This window comes from Elgaria multicarinata, chromosome 6 (assembly GCF_023053635.1).
Source record: "Elgaria multicarinata webbii isolate HBS135686 ecotype San Diego chromosome 6, rElgMul1.1.pri, whole genome shotgun sequence".
In the NCBI taxonomy this organism is placed as follows: domain Eukaryota; kingdom Metazoa; phylum Chordata; class Lepidosauria; order Squamata; family Anguidae; genus Elgaria; species Elgaria multicarinata.
The window spans coordinates 28,561,547-28,573,699 of NC_086176.1; the positions used below are offsets into that span (position 1 = coordinate 28,561,547).

At 44.0% G+C, this 12,153-nt stretch overlaps 1 protein-coding gene across 1 annotated transcript in view; it reads left to right on the top strand.

The window, feature by feature from the left end:
• The first annotated feature begins 1,314 nt into the window (after positions 1–1,314).
• Positions 1,315–12,153, top strand: part of MUSK (muscle associated receptor tyrosine kinase) — a 71,484-nt gene continuing 60,645 nt past the window's right edge. Inside the window, exons 1-3 of the mRNA XM_063129192.1 lie at positions 1,315–1,534; positions 6,929–7,055; positions 7,805–7,956. Of these exons, the coding sequence (XP_062985262.1) occupies positions 1,456–1,534; positions 6,929–7,055; positions 7,805–7,956 (358 nt within the window). The 5' untranslated portion in view covers positions 1,315–1,455. The remainder of the gene's footprint in view (positions 1,535–6,928; positions 7,056–7,804; positions 7,957–12,153) is intronic.

Below are 12,153 nucleotides of genomic sequence, written 5' to 3' on the forward strand. Positions count from 1 at the left end.
ACTGCACCATATGTTCATAGCAAGCCTGTGGTCGCCTTCCCAGAATGCTGACTTAAATCGAATTTTGGACTGATGGACGGTTGGGTGAGAATTTCAGCATAGTTGTGAACAGAATTTATCAAAATTTACTATGGTTTCCATATCTAGAACAAAAAGAACTTGAGATTAAAAGCAATGGATGCAGGAGAAACTAAAACCAACAGATTTGTTCATCCAGTTTCAGGGCTTTGAATGCTCAGCTCTTAAAAGTCTGGGTTTGAATCCCTGCATGTTCACCCACATTAGTGTTGAATTTGGGTTGCCACCATAGTTGCTGTTTTTCTTGATGGGCTCCTCATCTTTAACTGCAGTTATATGGTAGGCAACTACATCATGGTCCTTTCCATGCTGGAAATAGCTGGGCCACTTGAATTCAGCTGGTTTCTGTTCGCTTTTGATAAGCATTTACCAAAATTTGCAAAGTGCTTCACATTTGGGAGAAAAGGAACTTGAGATTTTAACATTTTGAATGTGAGCAAAAGTGAACCGGACAGATTCGCCCATCCCTAGACTCCGTTACAGTGAAGGACAGAGTTTATTTGCTCGTGGCTCAGAGCTTCATTTCACGTACCTGTTTCCCTCGAATTATCCCCTACAGCGCTAAGCTGTTGCCGTTGTTGTTGTTGTTGCTACCGAGCGGCTAGATCCTTTGCATACCAGGAAATGGGTTTAAGGGGGGAAATGTAAAAAAATCCTTTAAAAAATCAACGGATGACCCAATCCGATTCAAACTTGGTATGCTTAAAGCTCTCCCTAATATCTATTACTGTGCCAATTTTGATGTCTTTATCTTTAAAGCTTATGCAGATGTAAGCATTTGTTTAATTTTTCTTCAAGTCCTGCTCCTGCGCCCCAGTGGCCGCTCGGAAAACAACAAATGATACGCTCAAAAACTAGTAGCAAAATATTGCACTTCTTTTGGTTAAGAAGCGCAATTAAAGCAGGATGCATGGGAGTACTTCACAATAAAAGCAGATTATAAGCTGGAAAACTTCGGAGTCCTTTGCACGCAATTTGCAGTGATTGCACAGTATAACACTGGTGTGATAAAGCCTAACACCTTCTATTGTACCAGGCCAAGCGATTATTTTAGAAAGGCACGGAGGCATTGTGCTCCTCACTGTTTGCTTAAAAGGAATTCAAAAGGGATTTGTCCTCTCTTGTTTCATGAGCCCCCATGTTTTTGATACTGACCTAAGTGGAAACACACCAGCTGGTCCCGTCCATCACCACAGCCAAGTCGGAGAATTCCTGATTATACTTAGAACCCACAGAGCCAGTGGCTGAGAAGAACTTTGCAATGAACCATGCTGTGAAAATTCAGCAGCAAAGGAGGAATATGCTTGTCTTTGACTAAAAAAAAGTCCTTTTCTACCCCCCACCCCCACCCCCACCCCATCCCGGACCGGATTAATCATGAAAGATTCGCTCAACATTCCACTTGTACAGATCTTCACTCTGGCTGCTTTCAGCTTGGCTGAGAAACTCCCCAAAGGTTGGTGCAAATAACGTACATCTTCTCTTTGGTTTGCCACTGGTGGTATGTTTACTCTGCAGTCTGAGGGTGACCCAGGCAATGGCACAAATATAAAAGCTGCCGGCTGAGATCCGTATGAATGAACTCCTTTCTCCTGTGACTGCATCGGGGATTGCCTAAACTATGAAAGAGCCATGCCCTGTTGGTATTTACAAATCACCGTAAGTTGTGCTCTGATGGGTGAAGGAATTCCTCTGCACCGCTTGCGTGGGAAGACTGTTTAGCCTATATTTCGTGTCAAGCAGTAGTGATAAGGTGGAAACTGTTTTTACTGCACTGTACTGTAAAATATCATTTATTCAGCAGTCCTGAGAGTGCTTGTTTGTCAAAACCAGAGAGACAGCCAAGTAAACATACATATGAGTAGACTGCCTGTTTGGAGGTATTCTACATCGATAGATAGGGTTGGATATTGACTTAATCACAAGTAAAGAAGACCCACTGAAATCAATGATACTTAAGTTAATCACGCTTGAGGAATTTAGTCTTTGCCAATTCCAATACAAACTGATGTGAGTCGTATCTCCTGGACTAATGTGCATATCAGAATTGTATAGCGCAAACCTATGCATGTTTACTCTGAAGTAAGTCCCACTATGTTCAGTCTGATGTACTCCCCAGGTAAAGCTGCCTAGCACTGCAGCCTTACAGGGAAATCCTCTTCATGTCTACTGAGAAGTATGTCCCTTTGGCTTCAGTAGGATTTGCTCCTGGGTAAGTTGGTACAAGACTACAGCCTTAGTTATCAACTGGCTTTCGCATTTCCCAGATGCTTTGTTGTAGTTTTTGGCTCTTTAAAAACATCAAAATCCATTTAAAAATGAGCTTTGAGAGGAAGTACATTTAGAAAGGCTTATTTTGAGAGAAATGTGATTTTGTGTGTAGATTTTTATTGAAATGTAAATTTTGGGGTGGATTTTTTTTTTTTAAAAAAACAATAATTCAGAAATAGGACAGAACAGACGTACTAGTAAAAGTGTCAGAAACTGGAAATGGAATTATTCCCCTCTCCCTAGACAGACAGATAGATAGATAGATATTCTTATGTTTTATAAACACAGATACAAATATTTATTATAGTTTTGAAAATTATGAAAGGCATAGTCCAATTAATTTAAATGGGGCTTATACCTGCATTATCTATTACATATACCTACGCATGAATTTAAAGATTCCAAATATATCAACGTAGGGCAAAAGCCATACAAAATTAAACACTTTTAACTATAATTGATTTCAAGGTGGTGTGTAGCAGATATAATTGTGGCCAACCTACACATTTAGGGATTTTAAAATAAAGGCAACATTGGGAGGACGAAATCGTCAATTCAACTTCTCCCCAAATTACTTTCATAGCCGTGGGAGAGAAACACAAGGCCCCTATTTTTCTTTTCCATCCACCCTCGTCAGAGCCAGGAAAGCCGCTTGAAGAATGCAGTTTTGAGTAGTTGTAATGCAGAAAGGAAAAGGGTTAGAGCCACCCCTCCTCCAGGCAAATTTTCTGCACTCGATTGCAGGGTGGAAGGATGCTTTTCAATTAAAAATCCCAAACCACAGGGTAAAAGAGACATTTATTTATTATTTATTTATTATATTTACATCCCGCCTTTTGCCTTCAGGCAACCCAAGGCGGCGTACATAATCCTCCTCCTCCTCTCCATGTTATCCTCACAACAACAACCCTGTGAGGTAGGTTGGGCTGAGAGTCTGTGACTGGCCCAAAGTCACCCAGTGGGTTTCCATGGCCGAGTGGGGACGAGAAGCCAGATCTTCCAACTCCCAGTCCAACACTTTTAGCCACTACACACTACACCACAAAAAGGCCCAGTATTGGGCAAAAGGCGGGATACTACTACTACTACTACTACTACTACTAATAATAATAATAATAATGAGACATGCAAGTGCATGTAACATGGACTTGGGCCACGAGGATCACTGGTTATACAAACAACATTTTTATCTGTTTGGCATATAAATGGCGTTTCATTTTTGAAATGGCGTTTCAAAAATGTGGCAGAAGGAAGACTTAAAAAAAATATTCCAACTGAGTGTTTGAATGAAGTTAATTGAAATACTGTCAATTAAAGGTTGTGTAAATAGTTCAACTGCGTAGTGCTGTCAACAGCTTGATAAATAGACTGAGTCACAAGTGCAAGATGTTAGCTCCCAGTTAGCTTCCAGGCCCACAAAAGCTGGTGCCACAAGCTCTTCGTTGCAAATGAAGAATAAAATGGATGGCGTTCATTTATTTTTTCTGCCTAAAGGAGGGATAAAGGAGGAAGCATCCCTCCAAGAAACACTCACACTAAATTCTTTCACTGAGAAAGCAAAATCATGTAAAAGCATATGTTAATCATCATGTGTCACACGAGGCTTTTAAGATGTAAACAAGCTGAGGAGAAGAATGCCTTGTGCCGCATTTACAGATATTATGAGCTTCGGTGGGAGAATACTTGATCCCAAGGGTCCTCCTCCCACCACAAGATGTTTCACATGGCAGAAAACCTGATGGGCAACACCTACACACCCTCCGCTATTCAGAATGAGGCTCAGCAAACCAAGCTATGTCCCCCAAAGTAAACAAATCAGGACATAGCCCCCTTAATTCCAAGTGCATTTCTAAAAGCAATGTGGACCCCAGCACACATCTAATGATGCCATCAGGAATAAAGCAGCACCCAAATTCCTACCTCTAGACTCTTGGTAACTCCCCCAAACACCTTTCCTCTGGTTGCTGCTGTGGTATAGGCAGCTAATGTTGATGCTTTGGTAGTGACGGGGGGAGGGGGGCAGAGAAGAAGGTCTCGTTCTCTTCTGCCTCTCCTTTTTGGTGGTGGCAGAGGGAGAAGAGGTCTCTCTCTTTCCCTGCCATTCTATAAATGAGTGAGTGCAAAGTGAAGGGGGCAATAGGAGGCAGGAGTTCTTCTCTGGCTCAGAGTACAATCCAAGACCGAGAAGAATTGTCAAGGATGGGGAACAACCTGGTTCAGATTAGCATGGTTGTTGTTGTTGTTATTTGAAAAAAAATACCACTAAAGGCAGCTTGCACAATTAAAATGGATTAAAACAATAAAAGAATACCTTAAAATTATGAACTGGGTCATTATGAAGTTTGGCCACAACTTTTGTAACAAAGAGAACCTGCAGCCAAACACCTGACGTATAAATCTGAAAGTTAAGACTTTGCAATCATATAATTTGCTGCATTCTCGCTTTATGTGTTTGGCTTCTGTACTTTGGAGTATACAACATTACATGGCCTGTGCAACTCCATATAGTAAGAATATGGAAAGCATCCCATCACGAGTGGGATCTCCAGCAATAAAAGTCACAGACTCAGATCCACATCGAGAATGTAAAGAAAGGGTGCAGAACTTCTTCCAGCCTGAGGACTGGATTCAATTTCGGAGCAGCTTTTAGGCACAACCTTCCAGTGGTGGGTGGGGCCAAAGGCACAGGGCCAGGAATACCAGTGTCTTTTAGCTTAAAGCTCTTACTGCCTGTAACTAAGCCTTAGAAGAGGCATTTCAACCTTTTTGAATGGGGAAAAATGGCACAAAACCTGAGAAATCACCAAACATTGGGTAATTGAAGGAAAGGAGGTGGGGGTCAGAGGAAGGGCTGCGGGCATCTGGGGACCTCAGGAGGGCTGGATTTGGCCCCTAGGATTGAGGTTCTGCACCCCTGGTGTGAGACAAGCAGCTACTGTGAAGCTATGGAATTTAAGGGTTTGCCAGGAAGCTGGATGCAGCCATGAGCTTCTGTCTGGCCATCCCTGATTTCCATCACAAGATCTCTTCGAGAGTCAGGTTTTTTGACCCTTAGCATAAGCTCACCTCACTCCATTTTTGTAATGATGTCCGTGTTGGAACTGATCTATGGGCAGGGCAATGTTATAGCATTCTGTCGGGGGATTCTGCTCACCACTTGCAGCATTTCCCAGTGGCATGCTGTAAGGAACGTGCCAAACACAGCTGTCAACAATATCTGGTACACCAAGCACTGGATGGATGTCTTTGGCAGACATATGTTGAGAGAATTGTTCAAGTTATGCCTTTGTGTGCCAAGAGCTGCATGCAGAGGGAAAAGAATTCATAGGAGGTGCCCCCTTGATCTCCATCAATCATAATTTCAGGACAGGATACAAATGTACTCACAGTTCTTCAAGGCCTTGCTGTACCACTACACTAAACCAGTGATCAACCCTATTTATTTGAACAGGATTGGTTGCAGGCACTGCCACTGAGGCAACTTGGGGGCCTTTCCTGGGCCATGGGGGGGGGCTTCTTATACTGCCCCCCAGTCAAGCAGCAATGCCGTGCACCAGACTCAGCTGGAGGCCTTTTTTAGGCTTCTCCTCCCAATCCCCGTCCATGTTGTCTAAGAAAGGCCCAGCCAGTAAGTCACCAAGGCCGGATCTACACTATTGCTTTAAAGCGCTTTATAACAGTAGTGTAGATCCGGCCCAAGTCAACAGGCAAGTACGTTTTGACAGACTCAATTAGTCCTTCGATAGGGATGGATCTTTTTTAATTACTGAAGGAGTACTCTGCTTGACTATAGAATTTCCCAGCACAGGTCCACATGGCTGCATTTCGTACCCACACGTTACATTTCACAGCAATCGCCTCATACACTGTCGTGCACCACCGCAGTGAACCTATCCCGTTTCTCTTCGCCTCTTGGACTCCTTCACCACAACTAATTGGCTGAGTGCTCCTGCACTCATCTCTTGCTCCGTAGCTGCCTTATACCTGACGAATGGCAGGTCTCCTGAGTCCCCAGTCCCAAAACAACCTCCATAGCCCAGATCACAGCAGCCAGCCCACCGCAAAAGCAAACAACACAGGTCAAAGCTAGAGAACCCCAGATGAGAGTGAGCAGCTACTGCAAAAAAGAGAGGAGGAGTGATGGTATGAAAGGCTGGGGGGACTTGAGGACTGGGAGCTTATCTTTAAAGCCTTAACTGTCTTGGGCCTAGGCGACTTCAGGAAGTATCTTCTTCCACATGAGATCCACCCTCCTGCACTTAAGATATGATAAGGTCCAGCTCTGAACATTTCCAATATATAAGTTTGGCACTTTACAACACCTTTCCTGTTCAATCACAAGATGCCTGCATGACACTCACTTTCTAATGCTTTTACTTGTTCCTAATCTTTATTATTTTCAGTTGACTGTCATTGCTTTTGGCTTCTAAATTGTGATATAAATTGCTAAGTGCCTCAGGGGTCCGTTTTCTGGATAAAAGGCAGGAGTTCGTTTAACTAAGCTCAAGATTCTATCATGGAGAAGACTAATTTTCTCATGCTATCTTTGTTGTCTCTTGTTTTTTCTTTCTTTCTGCAGCACCCATGATCACCACTCCTCTCGAAACAGTGGATGCCCTAGTTGAAGAGGCAGCCACCTTCATGTGTGTAGTACAATCTTTCCCCCAGGCAGAGGTTACCTGGACACGTAATAACATTCCGATCAGGTAAGAATTATGTGTGCAAAAGAGGGACAGGGTATTGGTCTCTTAAGAAATGAGCTAGCAATATCTGACTCTAGAGCTATTTGGCCACCAGTTATTTTTACACCCCATCCTAAGTCTTTATTCACTGGCGCAGTGTGCAGTACAGCAGGGATGGGGAACCTCAGGCCCATGGGCCAAATCCGGCTCTCCTGGAGTCACAAGATGACCCTTTGGGGTTCCAAGATGGACACACCCCTTTTCTTGGCTACATCCTCCTAATCACCAATCGTTGGGTGGTTTTTACAGCTTTTGCATCACACACCTACTCACCCCCACACACCATTTTAAATGGTTGAAATGCCTCTGAGGCTTATTTACAAGCAGTAAGAGGTTTTAGGCTGGTGTTTTTGGTGTTTTAGCTCCACCCCCTTCCCCCTTCCACTAGTGGAATGCAGCTGTCTGGCTGAAAAAGCTTCACCACCCCTGCCATACAACCTCTTCACACATTACTTTGACAGGTGTACACTGCCACCATTTTGTGACCCTAAGTCATTTCCAACTTTCTAATGCAGGCCCTGGTGGTAGAAAGTTTGAGAACTCCTGGTCTAGTCAATAGCTCTATTTTATCCTCACAACAGCCCTGTGTGGGAGAATCAGCGACTGGCCCAAAGTATGAGAACCCCTGGTCTAGTCAATAGCTTCAAAGGAGCTCAGGTTTAGAATGTTCAATTTTTAGAATCTCCGTTTAACGTGTTCCAACGTGTTTTCAGACTCTTTGACACACGGTATAGCATACGGGAAAACGGACAGCTCCTAACCATTCTGAGCGTGGAGGATAGCGATGACGGGGTGTACTGCTGCACTGCAAACAACGGAGTGGGATCATCAGCAGAAAGCTGTGGGGCACTACAGGTGAAAATGAGTAAGTATATGTGCATTGTACTGGACTAAAGCTCAGTTCATGCAAAAAAAGAAAACTAGACAGTATTTTCTTAGCCTTGAGTTTCGTAGTATTACAAGTTTCAGGCTCCTGCCCTCTCTGGGTACATATACTTATTTATTATTACATTTATTTCCCCGCTTTCATTTGGCAAGGAGCCGAAGACAGCTTAGATGGTTCTCTTGGGGCTGTTTTCGCAGCGCTGGGTTGGCGCTGCCTCCCTCTTCAAGCTGGCGCTTTCTCTCTCCCGGGGTGGCATTGGGTAATCCCGATGCCGAAGAGGGAATGTGGGGCTTCTCGGTGGCCATCCAGATCCCAGAGCCACCTCCGCCCTCTTCCTGGTGGAAGGCAACCAATCACTGGTCACCTTCCACCAGACTCCACCCCCAGGTTGACCCTGGATTGGCCGTGGAGCGACGTTACACAGTACCATGTTGATGTCTTTCCGTTTGACAAAGTTGGGGTAAATCCCTGACTAATTCAAAATGCAGTGTTGCGGGGAAGCTCAGCAGTGGCTGTAAAGCTGCGCCTGCATCGTCTAACCCACATGGTGCAGATCCACAGCCACTGCAGGGCTTTCCCTGGGTATAGACAGCCCCAAGATCTCTATTTTACCTTCACAACAACCCTGTGAGGTAGATTAGGCTGAGAGTCAGTGACTGGTCCAAACTCACCCATTGAGCTTCATGGCTGACTGGGGACTGGACTCTGGATCTCTTGAGTCCCAGTCCAACACTCAAACCACTACACCGCAATGGCTATATGGTTTGGAGCAGGGCTTTTTCTTGCTTTCCGATGCTCCAATTATCTCATGAAATTACAGGTTTGGGGACATATAATCAAGATAAATTAATATAGATTAGTTTCCCTTTATTATCCTTTAGCATAATCATCTTCACAAAACTCTATGTGTGAGTGGTGGGGGGAGGGGGAACATGACCCTCCACTTCAATATGTACTTTTATGTGAACTTGGGATTCTAAACTGCGAGAGTGACTTGCAGAGTGAGTGAAGAATTCACTGTAGATTGTGAACCCTCTTCAGAACTTTTATTTTGGTACAAAAGAGGGCAGGGCTCCTGCAGCTTTAACTGTTCTGATGAAGAGGGAATTTCACCAGGTGCTGCATGCATACAAATAACCCCTGCTGAAATTCCCTTTTTTATACAACTGTTAAAGATACAGAGGCCTCATGTGGCGCAGAGCAGTAAAGCAGCAGTTTCTGCAGCTGAAACTCTCCCCACGGCCTGAGTTCGATCCCAGCGGAAGCTGGTTTCAGGCAGCCGGCTCGGGTCGGCTCAGCCTTCCATCCTCCTGAGGTCGGTAAAATGAGTACCCAGTTAGCTGGGGGAAAGGTAATAATGGCCGGGGAAGGCAACGGCAAACCACCCCGCTATAAGGTCTGCCAAGAAAACGTCAGCGAAAGCTGGCGTCTCTCCAAGAGTCAGTAATGACTCAGTGCTTGCATGAGAGGTTCCTTTCCTTCCTTTCCCTAAAGATACAGGACCCCGTCTTCCTTTTTATATGGGCCACCCTATATTATGCAACATACTCTTTGCCACCTCTAGATCCAGAGACAGCATTGGATCCAAGTGCACACCTAAGCTACAGATCTAATATTTCTGTAGCTGTGTTTATTGAGATGAAACAAAGAACCTCCCATTTCAACTTCTTCAGGTAGATTTGATACAGGAAACTTATCTGACACCAACAGAAAGAAATCTGTTCTGTGGACAACACTAGCTGGAGGAAGATCTTGATAGTAACGGTTGCCATAATTTGTCTTTCTCATGTTTGAAAATTTCCAAATAGGCAATAGGATCTGATAGCCTGCTTAATACAAATGATATTGCAACTTCCAAACAATGTACTGTGCAATAGTCCTGCTGATTTAACAGTCAAAGAATAACATTGGGCCCTGAAACTTCTGCACAAGTCATTACCGTATTTCTTCGATTGTAAGACGCCATCGATCGTAAGACGCACACTAATTTCAGTACCACCAACAGAAAAAAAAACCCTAAGACACACCCACGATTCTAAGACGCACCCCATTTTTAGAGATGTTTATATGGGGGTAAAAGTGCGTCTTAGAATCAAAGAAATAGGGTAGATACAAACATCAGACTTGGAGGACAGATAACTGCATTTCAATCAGCAGTCTTGGGTACTTGCCATTAGAAATAAATTAGATATGACATTAAGGTCTTGATAGCACCATTAATGAGGCCTTTGAGAGATTACAGCAAAATGTCTCATGTCTGGTAAAACTGACCCAGGCAGGGTGCTTCAGAGCAAGACTGGAATCCCCTTTTAAAAATCCAGCTAGAGGAAATTACTTCCTAGTAATACTGCAGTATCAGTATTTGTGAAGTCGGGTGTCAGTTGCCATTGTAGACCCCTTAGGGCCAAAACAGAAATTCCTTTTAACGTGTCTAGCAACTATGGCTCTTTTTCATTTTTACTTTAGAATCACCCCACCCCTGCAATTTGTACGGTGGTGATGGTGAAGTAGGTGGGTTTTTAAGATTCAGTTCAGGTCCCCTGCACTTATTTTAGAGTTTTTAAAAAATAATAATGAAAAGAAGACATTGCTGTGCTGCTAGACATACATTTAAAGTACTGTCTGTTTCGGGCCTCACTATGATTATAGAGGCAAAGACATATCAAATTGAAGCAAAGAATACATAAATGTATAGGGAAATGACCACATTACCTGTGACCAAGTTTTACCAAGTGATCAATGTCTCTGAATAATAATAATTAGGGATGTGCTCCACTCCGATTAGAAGCGTAGAAGCAGAAGCGAATTGGCCTGGTCCGCCTTGCCCAGAGGCGGAGTAGAAGTGGACCGGGGACCCCTAGAAGCAAGGCAAAGAGAAGCGCCCATTTTCAGAGCGCTTCTCTTTCCGCGGACCGATCTGATCACCATTTTGAAACATTTCGCCCATAGGATTGCATTGCGGAAAAGAAAAGGGGATAACTGTTGTTTTTGAAGCTATCTTTCTGAAACTTCTTGTGCTTGGAGAGTCGTGGCTGGGGGTCATTTTGAGCCTACTCTCAGCTCTCTGCGTGCTGCAGTTCGCTTGCTAGAATTTTTTAAAAAGTAGAGTAAAGGCGGGAAAAAGATTACCTTTTCGATTGCTGAGGGGCAGAGTCAACTCCCGGTCATGATCACATGATCCCAAAGTTTGAGGAGGGGATAGGCAAAATGGGTAACTTGGGATTCTGGGAACTTCTCTTTCTTAGTCTGAACGGACTTTTCCCAGTGTTTTTTAAAACAGTAGCCCCACCAAATGCACAAACACAACCTGAAATCATATACTAAGCCAATAATAAGAGATAGAAACACAGCACTGCTACCCACACTAACTTTGGGGAACAACTGAATAGATGTGGTGCAAGGGGATGAGCTCCCCTAGGGCATGTGGACGTGCCCTCACTCTCTCCTGTATTTGGAAGGCCATCAGAGCCCTCCAAAGAGAGTAACCCGGTGGAGCAATGCCTATCATGAGTTGAAGTGAGTGTTTGCTTCTTAAAAGACTGGTACCTAGACAGGACCAGTCAAATTGGCAGATGATTCCCCCTTTGGGCATGTCCCTTTGGGCACCCCCCATTACTGGTAAAAGACAGATATAGCCTTTTTAAAAAAAGTTCTTCTTGTTGTTTATTCAGCAACACTGCTGCTTTTAATTCCACCCCTCCTTTGTTTATTTATTTATTTATTTATTCCATTTTATATGCATTACTGGCTTATCCTTGGCTCACTTCCTTATGCCCCCGGAAATGTCTGCTGCCTGCCTGCCTTCCCTCCCTCCTCCCCTGCCCGCCTCGCAGGGATGGTTTGTGTCTGGCTTTGACTCAGGGGAGAAGTCTTTCCTGCGCTCACTTAGTGTTTTGGAAGTTCCAAATCCATTTTTCAAGTGTGGAAGAAGATTCATTTAGGTTGATCTCTACTCCCCAATTCATGGCATGTTGGGATTTCCTTTGAAATGGCCCCATTGAGCTGTCTGCAGGTTTAAGCCCCGCCAAAAATCAGGGGATGATGGGATTGCCTTGTACCTTGGCATGATTGTGGGTCTAGATGGCATCTGTGAGTGTGCCCACTTCCCTTTTTTTATCTGTCCAAATGTCAGAGAACAGTCCACGTCTGCAAATGGGGTGCCCGATTTTCATAAAT